This window comes from Gobio gobio, assembly GCF_949357685.1.
Source record: "Gobio gobio genome assembly, chromosome: 6".
Lineage (NCBI taxonomy): Eukaryota > Metazoa > Chordata > Actinopteri > Cypriniformes > Gobionidae > Gobio > Gobio gobio.
Window position 1 is genome coordinate 4,898,630 of NC_137102.1, and position 19,651 is coordinate 4,918,280.

Sequence of the window (19,651 nt, forward strand, 5' to 3'; positions counted from 1 at the left end):
GTGCTGTGTGAATTGTGTCAGTGTTTTTTCTCCCTAATACTGATGATGGTTATTGCAGAGTCACACATGATACACGGGTGGGGGTGCAGGAAAGGTGTAGTTATGGGCCCAGTCGCGGCATGTGTTGAGAGATCAGTATATCTTATACTTCCTCCCCTACATGGCCAGCCTGTGCGTTAGCACTCGCAAGCTGCTGATGTGAGCCCATCCATCCGAACTGCCGCGGGGGAGCTTTCAACATCTGGCCATGTGTGAAATCAAGAGGCTTTCCCATCCAGTTTCATCCAGCGATCACGCCAGGAGAGAGTGAGAGAAAGAAATTAGCCGCAGGTCTCGACTTCAGGCTGTAGTCTGTAGTCTGCGTAAACTCCATTGCCTCTGGCTTCTTACTCTTAGTGTTGATTGGAAAAACCCTTCAACATTGTAATTGCTCACAGCAAGATTTGGACAGCCATTAAGTGTTTTCTAGTTTATCCCAAATAAACCTGAAGAAAGCTGCAGTTTCACAGTTGCTTTGCAAAATTACACCGTCTTGAATAGATTTAGAGTTAATGGGGTTTGAAAGTGACTTTGGACTTTCTTTATCAATATTATACAGAAAAATAATGCTGTGGGTAAGGGATTTTATGATAATTCAGTAGCATGGTCAATAGTATTCTGTTCTGAACTGCATATGAATCATAATAGGCATGGATCAATAGTTATGTTTTCATCTAAAGTTGCGAATTTCATGTGCAAAATTGGAATATCACATAAAACATTTTGCGAATAAAGCATCGTTTCCACGCCATGTGTTCAAGAGAAGAAAATCGCCACTTCCTGGGAAACTGCCGTAAATGTATCTGTGATAACAATGGAAATTGCTGCAATCGGGGAAGCCGCTGTGGCTTATTCTCCCTACATCATAAATTATTTTCACCAAAACACGATACATGACAGACTTTGGCTCAGGCATTTCAGAACGACCAAACCAACATTTGAGATGCTGTGATGTGATTGGTTCACTGGTTAGTCCAGTTATCCACTGTTGAGGCAAAGTCACGCGATTTTGTTTTTGCGCATAGAGGGATTTATTCTGCAAATATATTTCCATGTGAAGTCCCAAAACGTGCATTAAAAGGTGGATGGAAACATAGCTTATAATGTACAAAGCGATCATATTCTATCATTAAAATGTGGCATAGCCTTAGTGTCAGGCAACTGAACTTGCAAGATTTTAGATTGTTTTTGGTCATTTAATTAACAATTAATGATTAAAATCAGTGTTTCACAATTTGTGGGTCTGTTCCCACCTGTGGACAAGAAGGATAAAACATTTATTAAAATGCAACTACCTATATATAGTCATGCATAGCTAAGATTGCGAAATCAATCGATTTTAAAAGTTAAGAGAAACACTTCTGTCACCAAACTAGCATTTGGCAACATAGACTGGTTACAATTTCCAAAACCATAACATAACATTACATGCCATTAACATTAAAACCATGAACCTACTATTAATGGTCAATGTTAATATCAAGGTACCAAAGTTCTAGGTTGTCAAGATTTTTTTTTCAAAGATTCTTGTTTTTTTGTCTCTTATGATGCATTTATTTGATCAAAAATACAGTACATTTAATAATATTGTGAATGTTATTACAATTTGTAGCTACCATTTCTCCAGTCTTCACTCAGAAATATACATCTTTTACTTTACTTTGTCTTTACAGTCACTTTTGATCAATTTATTGCTAAATTAAAAAAATAAATGTAAAATATCTTACTGACCCCAAACTTTTAAACGGTAGTGTATGTTTGAACCAGATGCTTATGTCAGATTTCCACTTGAAGCAAAAAACAAAGCAAAACCAGTTGAGAACTACTGATTTAAATTATATACACTATATTGCCAAAAGTTTTGGGATGCCTGTCTTTACATACACATGAACATCCTATTCTTAATCCGTAGGGTTTAATATGGAGTTGGCCCACCCTTTGCAGCTCTAACAGCTTCAGCTCTTCTGGGAAGGCTTTCCTCAAGGTTTAGGAGTGTGTTTATGGGGATTCTTCTAGAAGTGCATTCGTGAGGTCAGACACTGATGTTGGACGAGAAGGCCTGGCTCTCAGTCTCCGCTTTAATTCATCCCAAAGCTGTTCTATCGGGTTGAGGTCAGGACTCAAGTTCCTCCACACCAAACTCGCTCATCCATGTCTTTATGGAGACGCTTTGTGCACTGGTGCATGCTGGGACAGGAAGGGGCCGTCCCCAAACTGTTCCCACAAAGTTGGGAGCATGAAATTGTCCAAAATGTCTTGGTGAAGCATTAAGAGCATCCCACGCTTTGCGTTGCACTTGGTGATGTAAGGCTTGGATGAGCCGCTCGGCCATGGAAACCCATTCCCTGAAGCTCTACACACTGTTCTTGAGCTCATCTGAAGGACACATGAAGTTTGGAGGTCTGGAGCTCTTGATCTGCAGAAAGTTGGCGACTTCTGTGACCCTCAGCATGCGCTGACCCCGCTTTGTGATTTCACCTCGTGACTGAGTTGCTGTTGTTCCCAATCGCTTCCACTTTGTTATAATCCCACTAACAGTTGAGCGTGGAATATTTAGTAGTGAGGAAATGTCCCGAATGGACTTATTGCACAGGTGTCCACCGATCACGGCCCCACGCTTGAGTTCTCTGAGCTTCTGAGAGCGGCCCATTCTCTCACTAATGTGTGTAGAAGCGAACACACACACACACACACTCCTGAGAGCGGCCCATTCTCTCACTAATGTGTGTAGAAGCGTCTGCAGGCCTAGAGCTTGATTTATACACCTGTGGCCATGAAGTGATTGAACACCTGAATTCAATGGTATGGAGGGGTGTCCCAATACTTTTGGCAATAAAGCGTATGTAATGTAGCATTCAAGTACATACAAATTATTAGCACATCTACTACTGCAGCATTTGCACAGCTATAGGAAAGCTACTCTGATAGTATTAGCATAATTAGTGTTTGGTAGTAATTGTCTGCTGCAAAAGAGATTATGTAAGGAATAATTGACGATGGGTCATTTAATTATTAGAAAAATAATGCACACCCGAGGCGGTGATGCGGTCACGACGCGAAGCGGAGTCAATTATTCCGCTTATACTACGGTTACCACACCTCAAGACATCGATCCGATGATATATTTAATGGGATTCGTCCGGTTTTTGTACTTAAATCGCTATTGTGAGTAGAACTATTTCTTCCGCGACTCATCCAACGGCTCTTTTGCTAGTTCCGAAACGTCATTTTAAAGCTGTTAATGGAGGCTTGAGCCACTGATAGAAGACTAATGCAGTTATTAATGCAGCGAGTTATTAGAGAGAGAGAGAGAGAGAGAGAGTCTGCGTCTCTTTCAACAGCGTCAACTAATTCAGAACTGTAAGAGCAGCGTCTTTATTAACGTTACCTCGCTAGTGAGAAATGTCATGTTGCTTTTAAGTTGCTAAACTATTTTACTGATAAACTCGTCAGAGCAGCGCTGACATCACGTTTCTGTGCGAGTGTGTCCGCACTGTGTGTGTGTGTGCGTTTGAGTGGGCGAGCGGGAGAACGAGAGTAATGTGCGTTTCTTACATAGTTAAACGTAATTTTGTGGAAATAAAACATGGAAATTTGTCCTTTTTAGCTTATTGTTTACTATATTTATCTGATTGGTCAGTGTCGTTGTGCGTTTTGGTTATTTGCTGTTATAGGCTGTAAAGACATTTGAAATAACTGAAATCATTTGGTGAAGTGATATGGAACTGTAATGCGGTCAAGAGAGCTGTGCGTTTCCCAGAAAATAATTGCACACCTCAGAACGTTTATCAGCCAATTAGATTCAAGCATTCAACAGCCCCGTAGTATAACTAAATATAATAATACAGTTTAGCTACATGATGCTTCAGTTTGAAGATTTATGCTTCGGTTTGGGCATCAAAGTTTGTTCTCACCCAACAGTTAAATCATAAATGCACATGAGTGTAATGTAACTCCCCTCTCTTTGTTTTTTTTGTAGGTGTTTTTTGCAAATTGCAGTCCAGGAGGGTTCAGCGGCGCGGAGAGGTGAGGTTGACCGGATGCGTTTAGCGGAGCGTGCCGTGTGGCTTTGACCATGAGCCGGCTGATGTTGGGCCGGACCCTGGAGCGGATCTGCAAGGCTGTGCTGTTGCTCTGCCTAGTGCACTTCCTCATCATGATGATCCTCTACTTCGATGTCTACAGCCAGCGTTTCGACATCTTCAGCCGCTTTAACAATGGCCGTGGAGCGAACAGCTCACGAGGACCCCACCACTACTACTATAACTTCTCCAGTGGAAGGCCCAACACTACCTTTGCAAGCTACCTGGCCACAGCTGACCATCTTCTGCCCAGCACCAAGCCAGAGGCAAACCGCACTCCTCCAACCCCTAAGCCATTACCACCATGTCCGGAGATCCCTCCTGGTCTGGGTAAGTTCTTATAGGTACTTATACTTATAGGTAAAAGTATGAGCGCTAGGGCTGCACACTAAATCAAAAGGATATGAAAATTGTGACATAGCATAGTGCTGTGACATAGTCCACTGCAATTAAACGAATAAGTAAAATTTGCCTTGTGTTTTTCACCAAAAAAGGCATGAAGGTTTAATTGGAACACCTACTTATGCGGTGTGAAAGTGAAGAAATCATGACAAAATATAATAATAAAAAAGCTTTCTGAGATACCCCAGGCTCTCAGCTCTGATTAATTATTATTAAAGGAATACGCCGACTTTTTGGGACTTTATCTTATTCCCTGTATCCCCCAAAGTTAGATAAGTCCATACACACCATTCTCATCTCCGTGCCAGAACTCTGTCTGACACACCGCTAGCCTAGCTTAGCTCAAAGACTGGAGGTAAATGGCTCCAGCTAGCCTAGCTTAGCACAAAGACTGGAGGTAAATGGCTCCAGCTAGCCTAGCTTAGCACAAAGACTGGAGGTAAATGGCTCCAGCTAGCCTACTGCTCAATAAGTGAAAAAATAACGCCAACATTTTCCCATTTACATGTTGTGATGTGTGTAGTTACATCGTGTACTAAGACCGACGGAAAATGAAAAGTTGTGATTTTCTAGGCCGATATGGCTAGGAACTATACTCTCATTCCTGCGTAATAATCAAGAGCTTTGTGGCGTACCATGAATGCAGCAGCGCAATATTACACAGCGTAGTACACGATGTAACTCTACACATCACAACATGTAAATAGGAAAATGTTGGCGTTATTTTGTCTCTTATTGAGCAGTCGGCTAGCTCGAGCCATTTACCTCCAGTCTTTGTGCTAAGCTAGGCTAGCTGGAGCCATTTACCTCCAGTCTTTGTGCTAAGCGAGGCTAGCTGGAGCCATTTACCTCCAGTCTTTGTGCTAAGCTAGGCTAGCTGGAGCCATTTACCTCCAGTCTTTGTGCTAAGCTAGGCTAGCGGTGTGTGCATCAGACAGAGTTATGGCACAGAGATGAGAATGATATGTATGGACTTATCTAACTCTGGGGGATACAGTGAAAAAGATAAAGTCACAAAAAGTTGGCGTGTTCCTTTAATTAATATATACATAATAACAATAATAAGAATAAAATAATAATGAATAGTTATAGTGTTTTTTATAATTATGATTATTATTAGTCAAAGACAAATATATTATCATTGTATTACAACTTTATTAATTCGAAATAAATACTTTAAATGTGACCCTGGAGCACAAAACCAGTCGTGCGTCTCATGGGTATATTTGTGGCAATAGCCAACTATACATTGTATGGGTCAAAATTATAAATTTTTCTTTAATGCCAAAAATCATTAGGATAATAATCATGTTCCATGAAGATATTTTGTAAATTTCCTACTGTAAATATATAAAAAATGTATTATTAGTAGTAATATGCATTGCTAAGGACTTCATTTGGACAACTTTAAAGGCGATTTTCTCAATATTTAGATTTTTTTGCACCCTCAGATTCCAGATTAAATAAAAATATCTCGCTTGGCATTGAACTTTGAGCTTTATAATTGTACAGGTATTATTTATGCTCTAACAGCAACATTACACACTAACTAAAGTTTGAAAAATGAGATCATGAAAAACAGGACCTTTAAATATTGTCCCATCCTAAAAAAACTTACATCAATGGAAAGCTTATTTATTTATTCAATTTTAAAATATTGACCGTTAAGACTGGTTTTGTGGTCCAGGGTAACAAATAACTTAATTGTATTACTTATTTTACTGTACATTTCTTAAAATGTCTTCTGTTAAACCCTTGAACTTTTGTTTTGGTGGAAAACTGCAACTATACACTGATGTGGATATAATTGTTGGCCGACACCTTGTCTTCTGTGACAGGAAGCTCTTGACAGGAAACTAGATCAGGCCTCTATTTTGTAACTTTGTAAATAAAGCTAAATGCTAAATGCATTTCTAAATGCATAAATGTAAATAAATGTAAATGTACTTTACCACCAACTCAGGATGCCTTGTATCTGCACCTCATGAGGGCCCACTATCAAACAAAGGTTTGGAAACAGTCACTAGAGACCCATCCACAGTTGCCCTCACCAACCAGTTGTGGTTGGCACATGAAGGATGGAATGCTTGTCCCGGACTCAGACTGAGCACATAGACATGGTCCCTGGGTGCCTTCTGTTGGCTGCCTACCTGAGTGCCACTGCTTTGATGGAGAAAAACATACCTTTGCCATATGACTATTACATAGTTATTACTACTAACTAGTTACTAACCCCTAACCCCAAAGAAGTGAGAGAGCAGTTATGTTAGTATTGAATTAATAACTATAGTGAGATGTCAATTAAATATAATTTGTGTTACATCCTGGTACATTAATGAAGTCAAATAGCACCATAGACCACCATCTCCAGTTCTACATTTCCGCTTAGACATTAAAGCATTATAACTTGTGCAGAATTGCACTGTCTCTCCCTACAAGCTTTAAACTTGGCTTGACTCATTCCCATAGATAGGGGTACTGATTGATAGAGGTTTTGGGATACTATGTTATGTTTCCAAGCTGATATTCACTTTGAAAACTGGCTCTCTTTAGGCGGAGATTGTTTTTTTCATGTTCTAGTTCTGTTGTCTCTTACACTGTACAATAAATGTTCATTCTGACAATTCAGCAGACATCCCATGAGTGTTGGCTTTCATTTGATACCATTTTTATGTATATGGTCCTTGTGGTTGTGGAGATATTCAACATTTATCGTTGGCATGTTGAGTTGAGCAGGAAACCAACCAATTGGCCTGAAATTGCTTGTACAAGTCAAAAAAAAAAAAATTCAGCTTGACAACCACCCTAATATCTCCCCTATGGGTGTCTTCTAACTAAAAAAATAGGGTGACAGCTTGTACCAAAACATGTCCGCAAAAGTCTTAACGGAAGCCCTTTTCAGAATTGGCCCCCTGACTAAAAAGTAATAACAAAATCCCTTACGTAACTACAGCGATCAAACACTCAGTTGTGCGAGAGAAAAGAATAAGATGAATAATACGAGAGACAGTAATGCATGGAAGGCGCTCAAGCCTCGAAACTCTCAATTAGTGGCCTGAATAGTTGAAAGCAGACGATGACTGGTGTGTTATAAGGGACATGTGGGCAGGACCCCAGCCACTGTTCCCCATCTCAGAGCTATAATGGATTCTCTGCAGACTCCAATTACTGTAAAAGCCGTTGTCTCGCTCTGTTTTCCGAGCTGACTGGGGAGTTCAAATGGATTTAACATCAGCATGCTCTTCAGCGCACTTATATTTCATCCTCCGAACCGCTTTTTTACCGGAGTCTTACGCAGGGCGTGACGTGTTCAGAGAAAATGAGCTGTACACTAACAGGACTGGAGCAATTTACTATCTCATACTTTACTACGTCAGTCTGTTCCTGTTCACCGCAGAATAAACAGAGGTGAAGTGATTATTGTGCAATAGGAAGTCAAATCTCTGGACATTATCCACCTTTTTCGGGGGGCGCTACTGTAAAAAAGAACGTGGGTACAACTTCCGGTGAGACGGCGGAAATAGTATACCAATGGTATTTTGTGTGCTAGTTAGTGAAGAGGCTAAGTGTTTTTCGGATCATTGGCAAGGTTTCAAAATGATCATTTAAAAAAGAAAAAAATGTTATCAGATGGTGCCACAAGGGTTAAAGGGTTAGTTCACCCAAAAATGAAAATTCTGTCATTAATGACTGACCCTCATGTCGTTCGACACCCGTCAGACCTCCGTTCATCTTCAGAACACAAATGAAGATATTTTAGTTGAAATCTGATGGCTCTGAAAGGCCTCCATTACACTCTCAAGACCCTTAAAAGGCACTAAAGACGTCGTTACAAAGTCCATCTCACTACAGTGGTTCTAAAATAACTTTATGAAGTGACGAGAATAGTTTTTGTGCGCAAAAAAACCCTAAATAACGACTTATATAGTGATGACGATTTCAAAACACGGCCTCATGAAGCTTCGAAGCGTTATGAATCAGTGAGTCGATTCAGTGGTTTGAATCGCCAAATTTCAGCAGTTTGGCGGTTTGACACGCGATCCGAATCATGAATCGACTCACTGATTCATAACGCTTCGAAGCTTCATGAGGCCGTGTTTTGAAATCGGTCATTTCAAAAGCAGGTTAAATGTTTGCTTAAAACAACCCAATTGCTGGGTTAAAACAACCCAAATCACTGGGTTAAAACAACCCAATTGCTGGGTTAAAACAACCCAAATCACTGGGTTAAAACAACCCAATTGCTGGGTAGTCCATTTTCAACCCAACTTGGGTTATTTTTAACCCAGTATTTTTTAGAGTGTAGGTGTATTTAACTTAATCTCTTGTTGAGCAACACCAGCGGTTGTTCTCCCAATCTCCCAATGCTCCACGTGAAACTTCAGTCTTTCCACCTTTTACCATAGTGTCGATTCTCAATTGATTTTGATTAATATGCGCGAGGGAGGGAGAGCGAGAGAGTTTGAATACGGTGAGAGCTGCCCTGTGGACGCCTGTCTGTAAATAATGTAGGGAAAAAAATATCGGCAAACGCAGCGGCCTTGTATCGGCCGATGCCGATACACGTAAAAATCGCAAATATCAACCCGATATATCGGCCTAACACTAAATCGGAGTCATCACGCCAGAGATGGGTTTATTGAGGATGACATATCGATTTAACAGTTATTAAATAGGAATATTCGAACAATCGGAGTCATCACACTGGAGACGGGTTTATTGAGGATGCCGTGTCGATGAGGCAATTTTAGGGGGAGTCTAGTTGACACGGTCTCTGCAGACACTTCAGGGTCATGTGTTGGTCTTCTCAAGGCGCAGGTCCACCATCTGAACTGTATCCGACTGACTGCAGTAAACCTCAGGATAAAACAGAGAGACTATCATTAGCGTAGATGCCATTCTTCTGATGATGTCACGAGTACATCAGGTGTTATGGGAAGTGTTCCTGGTTCCGGCTGACCTAGTTAATGCAGCCTAACAATCATTTCATTGAAAAAGTGTTTTATGTGTATGCCATAGTGAAAAGATTTAATATTGTTTTTAGTCTAGATTTAAACTGACAAGAGTGTGTCTGCTTCCCGAACAATGCTAGGAAGACTGTTCCAGAGTTTAGATGCCAAATAGGAAAAGGATCGACCGCCTGCAGTTGATTTGGATATTCTCTGTATTATCAACTGGCCAGAGTTTTGAGACTGCAGTAGACGTGATGGAGTATAATGTGTTAAAAGCTTGCTCAAGTTCTGGAGCTAAACCATTAAGTGCTTTGTAAGTAATAAGCAAGATTTTAAAATGTATGCAATGTTTAATAGGCAGCCAGTGCAGTGTTGACAGAACCGGGCTAATATGGTCACACTTCCTGGTTCTAGTAAGAACTCGAGCTGCTGTGTTTTGGACCAGTTGGAGTTTGTTTATTAGGCGAGCAGGGCAACCACCCAGTAGAGCATTACAATAATCTAGCCTTGAGGTCATTGTGATGGGATACGTGTAGGCTCAGGCTCGGCTCAGTGTCCGCTTTTAGGTTGTTTCCGACAGATACTGATACGCCTCTGAGCTTTTCAAATTGCTCATCGCCTTACCATCACAGGCTACTGAATCGAGAAAATAGCTAAAAATGCTACCGTACGTGACACAAGGCAACTTCTTTACGTCATCCTCCCAACCGTGGAGGGTAAAGGTACTGTTGTTTTACCCTTTTGAACATCGTTATCAAATCTGGATAGCTTGAATGACTGTCAACTGTTGAAGCGCATTAAAAAATGCTGAATGGAAACGCCAAGATGCACATTAATTCTATAAATGCGCATAAAAAAAACGTACGCGCTTGTTTGGGTCGGATACATTTTCTATCCTATACGAAAACATGCACATGAACTACGATGAAAATGCATTAAGTCCCGCTTGTTTACTTCGAACCGGAAGACACTCCCACTTTTGACGCAAGGCTTTTCATGGGGCGTAGGAAACTTGTGGATAAGGCAAAATACTTCTTCCAGAGTAGTATAATCCATCTGCATAAAGAAAAGAAAATATCTAATTAATTAATATGTCATTGCACTGCATTTTCTAGCTCTTAATAGGCCAAACCTTCATAACGAATGTGCAGCAGTTATTTGATATGCCTGCAAGCGGAGGGCCTTTGCCACCCATATCCTTCTAATGAGTTTAAAGCAGGGCTCTGGAGGGAGTTGAGCTGGGTCATATGACTTGTTTGCTGTCTAGCCTGCTCAGGGATCTTTCTCTTTCTACTTTTTTTATGCCTACCCTCTTGAGTAATGACAGAGACTCAAGATGGCCATCTCGAAACTTGTTAATTTCACACTCAGGAAATTCCGGCAGGCGTTTCAGGATCCACCGGACCAGGACCAGCAGACTTAAGAACAGTTTTTTCCCCAGAGCTGTCTCTTTATTGAACTCAAACCCCCGTTGATCCACTTCCCTCATAAACTGATAACTCTCCTACCTCACATCCACCTTCACTTTGTTATTTGCACTACTGACTGTTTATTACAGTAACAACTGTTTACTTATGCATTCTGCACCACCATACCGTAACTGGATTATGCTCATCTGCACTGCCGACTGTATTTACAGTAACAATGTTTACATTTGCATTTTGCACCGTACTTCTAACTGGAATATGCAACCACTTTCCACTGCACTTTTACACTTTCTTTCGGATAGCTCTGTCCATAATTTATTGTACTAACTTAATCCACTGCTATATTCCTCATATTAGCCTAACATATTATTGTATACCTCTAACTGTAAAATTCTGTTCAAGTAATAACCGTCTGTATATTTATTCATAGTACATAGTCACCTGTAAATTCTGTTTATAGTAATAGCCATCTGTATATTTATTCATAGTACATATTCACCTGTAAATTCTGTTTATAGTAATAGCCATCTGTATATTTATTCACTGTATATATTCATCTGTAAATTCAGTTCTACTTATAGTAATAACCATCTCTCTACTTATACATATTTATATATATTCAGAACATTTTTATGTCCTGCACTTACGCAACCATTGTATATATCCTGCACTTGCTGCTATTGCACTTCTGGTTAGACCTAAACTGCATTTCGTTGCCTTGTACTTGTACTTGTGTAATGACAATAAAGTTGAATCTAATCTAATCTAATCTAAACTCAGGACCCGAAATGCTGAGAGAATTTGATAGATGTCTTTAGGGGCTCTTCATGATTTTGCCTCATCCGTACATCTGAAACTTTGTCTTGTAGCTGCAGGAAGTGCAAAGGACCCACCGTTTTCAAAGCAATCCAGTGTTTCCAGACGCGTTAGCTGTTAAAGTGTGGAACAGGCTGTTTATGAGACCATCCCAGCCTCTTGAGTTCAAAGCCGCATTCCAGTTTGTCTTCAGTATCCCACTGTAATGCGTATTTGATGTTTGCTGTCAAGCCAAGACAAGTGCGTCTGCATTGAACGCTCGCACTTTGGTGATTAGAAAACTGTAAACATTTGGAAAAATCATCTTGATTGAGATGCCATTGAGCCGTTATTAGCCCAAAGAGATTGCACAAATGAACATTGATTGCATTCGGCGCACCCTTTCCATCATTCTGTTTGCAAGAGCTGACCTGTTGATGTTAGTTTTGAGAGACGTTTCCGCGCCGGTCCCAGGTGCGTGTAGGACATGTATATTATTGCGGCAGAGGCCTGAGGGAAATCTCCGGGTCTGTGGTAGATTGCTTCCCAGCTGGCAGGTGTGGCTTGTGGCTGATGATGATTCACTGGTGCCGTCTTCCTGGAGGGAAGCTCTGTCACACTGTCAGCCACCACATAAACGGCAGGAGGCCTTCCTGTTATAATTACTCACAAGCAATTAATGCATTAGAAATGGCCAACAACACGATGTCACAAACAGAATGTTGGGTTACACTTTATTTCAAGGTGTAATTATATATTTAAGTACTGATTAATAGTAATTAAAGGGTAACTAAACCCAGAGGTGGGTAGTAACGAATTACATTTACTTCGTTACATTTACTTGAGTAAATTTTTTGGGTAACTTGTACTTTTAGAGTATATTTAAAGCTACACTGTGTAACTTTTTTAATTTATTCTTAGCTAAAAACCCTTAGTTCTTTCAAAAATATATGTGCTTTCAAGTAATAAAGTATTCTCGTAAGTTTATAATATGCCATTGTAAATACATACGGGTGAGGGGTTTGAATGCGGGTCGCCATGTTGCCCCTCCATCTTGAAAGTACATTAGCCAAAGAGGGACATATCCGTGAATTCAAGCTTCACCTTTCGCGTTTTAACACTTGATGGCACCGTGTCGAATGTGGACGAGGTCGAACTGGAAGCCATGTTAATCTTGGACTAAATCGGCCACCGTAGGAGTTAAAACGAAATCGGAATTGAGAGGAAGAGAAACTAAAATTCACTGGATGGTCATATACCTTTTAACCGCTAGATGGGGGAAAATATCACACAGTGTAGCTTTAAAGATGGGTACTTTTACTCTTACTCAAGTACATTTCTTGTGAAAAAAACTGTACTTTTACTTAGTTACATTCGGTGGCGTTCCTCCGCTACTGTCAAATGGTAATAATTATATTATATATTTTTTTTATATCTTCGCATGAAGTGAAGAGCGATGCGCGTTTGCAGTGCATTAGAGCAGTGTTTTCAAGCCGCATCCGCGCTTCATTAGAGAAATGTATAGTTTGCATATTGTGGTGTATACAAACAATGTAATAGATTATGGCCAGGGACAAAACCAGCCCGTGCAGTCGCAGTTTAGGAAATACGCCATGGCCAATGAGTGATGTGGATGTTGTCATGTGACTGCATTTTGGTTAGTTTCAACTGGTTCGGACCAAAGCAATCAGGGTGGTGTGAAAAGGAACCAAAAAAGCTGAAAAATGCTTCAATGTATAATTGTTTGCCCTTGGTTCGGACCAAATGAACTGAACTTGAGATGTGAAAGCACCCTAAGGGGGTTTTCGGTAGAGCCCGACCGATATGGGTTTTTGGGGACTGATGCCGATACCGATATTAGGGAGGGAAAAAAACAGATAGCGATATATCGGCCGATATTATTTATTTATAAATTATAGTACAGTGCAGCCAAAAGTTTGGACACACTTTCCCATTGATGTCCAAAGTTTTGACTGGGACTGTATAGAATACAGTACACACAAAAAAAAAAAGGTTCTATAAGGCACCAAAAATGGTTCTTGGCTCGTAAACATAGGGGAACCTTTTTAAGTGCTATATAGCACCAATTTTGGTCAGCGGTTCTTCAGAGGTTCTTCACCGGTTCTTTGACTATGGTGCTATATAGCACCGCTACCATATACAGAACATGTTAAAATATAGTGCTATATAGCACCAAAAGTGGTTCCTCTATGATTACGACGAAGATCCTTTTTTGGTGCCATATAGAACCTTTTTTTTTTGGAGTTAATATGCAACAGAACAAACATACAAATGAAAAACGGTTCTTATCATGTAGCTCTAAACTAGATTTTCAGGTACAGAAATAGTAATCAAATGTAAAATATCACTTCATAGTCTTCACTGTATAAATATAGATGAACCTTTTTTAAAGTTATTCAGTCAAGAGCAGTGAGAGTTTTTTTCCCCTGTTTTTTTTCATCTCGTCTTTTAAGAGAAAACACTTGGGTAGGGGGCACTATTACACATCTCCTGAACGAGTGCAGAATCTCCTGATCAAAACACAGGCGAAGAAGAAACTGAACCGAGCGATCTCATATAAGAAGCTTTGAGGTGTTGATGGACTCGATCTGTTACTCCATCTGTGTTTTGATCACCAATCTGAATCCCACCTGTGTGTAAGTTAGTCTTTGTTAAAAATGCAATTTTCTCATCGTTTTTCTCAAAATTTTGCTTTTTTTTCATGAAACTTAATCGCATTCAAGTGTTGATAAAAAATAATGCATGAAGCTAGAATAAAACAGAGGTTCTGTTCTTTCTTTTGATATATTGCATGTTCAGATATTCATACAAGATATTCTGTGGGCCTTGGAACTTAATTTCTGGTGGTGTTGGCAAATTTCATGTTACGTTCACTTAAGACATAACGGACTATGTTGACGATGATACTCGACAAGACCGCATTTTGACATAATTGTGTGTGAATATTCGAACGCTGTGAGACGCGTGGACATGCTTGGGCGCACATTCATATCGGTGGAATATGTATGTACATTAGGGATGCACAATATTGGATTTTTACCGATATCCGATATGCCGATATTTTTCAACGCATTTTGGCATCGATAATGATATATGTTTATATTTTCCCTTTGTTTTTGAAATGACCATTTTGAGAAAAAACATTTTTTTGTCTCCTTACTAAAAGGATACTTGTTAAAGATAAATAAATGCTAATACAGTTATTTTTATAATAAGAGTATATTAAAAGCGCTAAAAATAACAATAATAAAGTCAGTAATTTTTCATCCCAGACAGATGCAGTTGTAACCTAAATATTTTATTTTTGATCTAATGTTTGTGCAGATGAAGTGAGGGTGGCATGGCATCAGTTGATGCTGTATTTAACTTAAAAAAATATATATATTTAAGTGCTCCTTGGATTATTTTTCATCATCCATTTCATAAAATTGTATTACAGATTAATAAACTGTATATAAAAGTATTTAATTTACATGCCATGTCATGCTTGTGCTTTGACATCATTACTGCTTTATTTATTCAGAAAAAGAAGTAACATCTATTTATTTGTGTATTCTACTCTTCATTTTATTACTATAACAACAGCACCCCAATAAATAGGCTATATATACTATTCTAGTGGGCGGGCACTAGGACCTGGAGGAGCTTTTGTTTTGGGCTAGTTTTGTTGTGAAAACCTGGCAATCCTGCGTTGATTCACAAATTCAAGGCAGCATTTAAAAACTGTCAATATAAATCACCGTCCATGCAATGTATTTGCTTGTTTTCACTTCAAGAATGACCACACGGCTGACATGATCATATCGCTATAGCAGTCCTTGCACACGTGAGTTATTGCAGGCTCATATCAACACGTTATCGGCAAGGCATATCGGCATATCGTTTATTTTAAGCGTTTATCGGCCGATTCCGATGTCGTGCCGATAATATCGTGCATCTCTACACTCTCAGAAAAAAAGGTACAAAGCTGTCACTGGGGCAGTACCCTAAGGGACAAAAGTGAAAAGGTACATCTTTGTACCATATTTACCCCTAAATTATACATAATAGTACCTTAAAGGTACATATTAGTACATTTAAGCTTGTACAGATTAGTACCTTTTAGCTTTTGTACCTTAGGGTACTGCCCCAGTGACAGCTTTGTACCTTTTTCTCTGAGAGTGTAATATACATATAGGCCGATGCCGATATATCCGCGACAGGCTCATATCGGCCGATAAAATCGGCAGACCGATAAATCAGTCGGGCTCTAGTTTTAGGCGCTCCACTCCACATTGTGCCTAACAACGTGCCTGGCTTCCTGGGGCTTATTGCTTTAATTTTCAGCCACAAATGCAAGCAAATTTGTAGCAATTAAAGGTGCAATATGTTAGATTTTTGCAGTAAAATATCCAAAAACCCTTGGCCACTTTAGTTGAGTACTTACAATATCCCAAATGTTTCCAACTATTTGTAAATCGTGAGAATTGTTTAACCAATGAACCGGGACGTGTGAGGGCGTGGCCTGTCCATGATGTCATATCCACGTTAGCCTCAGTTTCCGCTTTTACTGCTGTAGAAACCATTGCAACAGACGTGGACGCTGGTGTAGTTTGGTTCAAACATTATGGACCACGGCAAACAGACTTTGGAACAAAATGAGAAATCAAAATAGGACCGACGTGGTGTTTTCCAGATGGTGAGAGCTTCACAAACTTCGACTTTACAGATGTGTTTTATTAGACAGATGAGCAAATGTACATAAAACGAATCAATGTTGTGTCGCTCAACACAATGAAATCCTCAGGGTGATGGAGCTACTGCTAGTCTCATAAAGCCAACAAACACACACATAACATTATAACTCTCAACACACTCAGATGCGGTTCAGATAGTGCAGACCAGTGTTGGGGGAAGCGCATTACAAGTAACTTGAGTTACGTAATAATATAAATTTTTCCAAGTAACTAGTAAAGTAACGCATTTACAAATTTACAACAAAAATGTTTTTCAAAAAAGTAACGCAAGTTACTTTTTCACATTAATTTGACTGACAGCTCTCCTGTCCCCATGTTGAGAAAAATAAATGCAGAGGTGTGTGTGTGAACATGATGGTTATTGTAGTTCTAGACTAAATGTGAGCATTTATTGATCTCACTTGCACAATAAAGATTCTGTCCTCCTCAAAATGAATAAAATCAGTCAAATGCAAAATCAGAGTACTATGCAAACCTCCAATAATTAAATGTTAAATAAAACAACTATTTGTATGTATAATCTACCTTTATATTTAATTTAGCAATGTCTTGCTGCTGACCTTTGATGATGAAAATTACTAGATTTTTTGTTTTTATTGGTAAAACTTTTTTCTCCTGCATCCTATTCTACCATTATCCAGAGCTGCGCCCTCTACTGTTCATGAGGGAATCTGCATTTTTACCTCAGCCTGGGGCTTATTATTTAAATTTTGGGATGAAGAGGGCTTTACCGTTGCACAAAAATATAACTTTTTTGTTATAAAAAAAACTAAAACAAGCCCAGCCCAGGTGAGAAAAAGTAACGCAAAAGTAACGTAACGCATTACTTTTCTTAAAAAGTAACTAAGTAACTCAACTTAGTTACTTTTTAAGGGAGTAACGCAATATTGTAATGCATTACTTTTCAAAGTAACTTTCCCCAACACTGGTGCAGACTAACAGCATTGCTTCTCCTCACAGTTTTGATTGGTCAAATAAACGGACCTGTATGAGTAGTACCTCAGCACTCGCGGGTCGTTCGGTGGAATGAAGTCCTCATGTCTTTATATCCCCTGGGACTCGCGTGTGGCGCTGATATCTGACTCTTATTAGTAATCGCGCCCTGCTTCATAACACAGTCATGTTAAAAACACTCGTTCATAAACATGATTATATCCATCGGTATGAGTCCACGCTCATTCACTACGTCATCAATCTGAAGAGGTCAGCTGCGGAAAAAATACATAGTTTAAAGGGTTAGTTCACCCAAAAATTAAAATTCTGTCATTAATTACTCACCCTCATGTCGTTCGAGAACACAAATGAAGATATTTTTGTTGAAAGCTGATGGCTGAGAAAGGCTTCAGATAGGCCTCCATTGGCATTCAGTACATTTACACTCCCAAGACGAATAAAAGGCACTTAAAACGTTGTTACAAAGTCCATCTCACCACAGTGACTCTACAATAATTTTACGATGCGACGACAATAGTTTTTGTGCGCAAAAAAAAATCAAAATAACACCTTTATCCAACTTGTTCTTGTCTTCCGTGTGTGCCTCCACGACGCATGCGCGAGAATATGACGCAGATCCGGCGTTCGGACACATGACCCAGAAGCGATTTGTTTACAAGCAGAGGAAGACGCACGTGTCTAAGCTGTTGAATTCTACATTGATCGTGCTTTAGGTCTCGGTGTAGTGCTCAAAATTGGGCTAAAGTGTGCATTTCATGGATTCCCGAACCCCGGCGCTACGTCATATTCTCGCGCATGCGTCGTGGAGGCACACACGGAAGACAAGAACAAGCTGGATAAAGGTGTTATTTTTTTTTTTTTTGCGCACAAAAACTATTGTCGTCGCATCGTAAAATTATTGTAGAGTCACTGTGGTGAGATGGACTTTGTAACGACGTTTTAAGTGCCTTTTATGGGTCTTGGAAATGTACTGAATGCCAATGGAGGCCTGTCTGAAGCCTTTCTCAGCATCAGCTTTCAACTAAATTATCTTCATTTGTGTTCTGAAGATGAACGGAGGTCTTACGGGTCTCGAATAACATGAGGGTGAGTAATTAATGACAGAATTTTCATTTTTGGGTGAACTAACCCTTTAAGCTCAAGATGCTGTTCGGATCATTCTCAGGAATACTGGATAACTTTATCAACACATTATTTTTATTAAATTAGAAAAAATAAATCATTTTGACTAATGCCCTCTGGCCGTCAATCCCACTGTACCTTCATCAAAATAATGTCTTAAATACGACAAGTGCACCTGCCAAAGCGAATAGTTGAGCTTGTTCAGCTTCAGTAGTAACTCATGTGAGTGTCTCAGAGCTGATGTGTTGGGATGCTGTAGCCCGCGGCGTTCTGTCCGAAACTCGGCCTGCCGACCCACAGGAAGCTGACAACTGACTCCATGAGGAGGAAAAGACATTCTCCCCGGCCTGCTGACATCTTTCTCTCCCTTGGGTTTACATCAAGCAAGAGGGGAAACTCATCTCAGAGATAGCGCTTTAGGAAGGGCACGGCCAGCACTTCAGCTCACAGATTTTGTGAGAGGTGATGTGCAAACAATGAGAGAGATCAGAAAAGGAAAGGGATAGTTCAGTCCAAAATGAACATTCTGTCACCATTTACTCACCATCGTGCTGTTTCATACGCCAACTACTTCTTTTCATTTTGAATTGCATTAAGATGGTGCTTTTTGATTGACATTTGAAAGGGTGTTGACAGTCCAGACCTTTTTGTTTTGTTTTGTTTGCACTTAAAGGGATAGTTTATTCAAACATTTAAATTAGCCCATGATTTACTCACCCTCAAGTCATCCTAGGTGTATATGACATTCTTCTTTCAGACGAACACAATCAGAGTTATATTAAAAAAGAGCATCTATCCATCATAAAAGTGCATATATCCATCATAAAAGAGCATCTGTCATCATAAAAATGCATCTATCCATCATAAAAGTGCATCTGTCATCATAAAAGTGCATCTATCCATCATAAAAGTGCATCTGTCATCATAAAAGTGCATCTATCCATCATAAAAGAGCATCCATCGTTCATAAAAGTGCATCTATCCATCATAAAAGTGCATCTATCCATTATAAAAGTGCATCTATCCATCATAAAAGTGCATCTATCCATCATAAAAGTGCATCTGTCATCATAAAAGTGCATCCATCCATCATAAAAGTGCATCCATCGTTCATAAAAGTG

At 39.6% G+C, this 19,651-nt stretch overlaps 1 protein-coding gene across 1 annotated transcript in view; it reads left to right on the forward strand.

Moving 5' to 3' along the window:
* b4galt2 (UDP-Gal:betaGlcNAc beta 1,4- galactosyltransferase, polypeptide 2) overlaps positions 1 to 19,651 on the forward strand; it is a gene marked incomplete at its 3' end in the record, with an annotated part of 245,240 nt that overhangs the window by 42,378 nt on the left and 183,211 nt on the right. The window contains exon 2 of the mRNA XM_079818440.1: positions 4,019 to 4,451. Coding sequence (XP_079674566.1) covers positions 4,115 to 4,451 — 337 coding nt within the window. The 5' untranslated portion in view covers positions 4,019 to 4,114. The remainder of the gene's footprint in view (positions 1 to 4,018; positions 4,452 to 19,651) is intronic.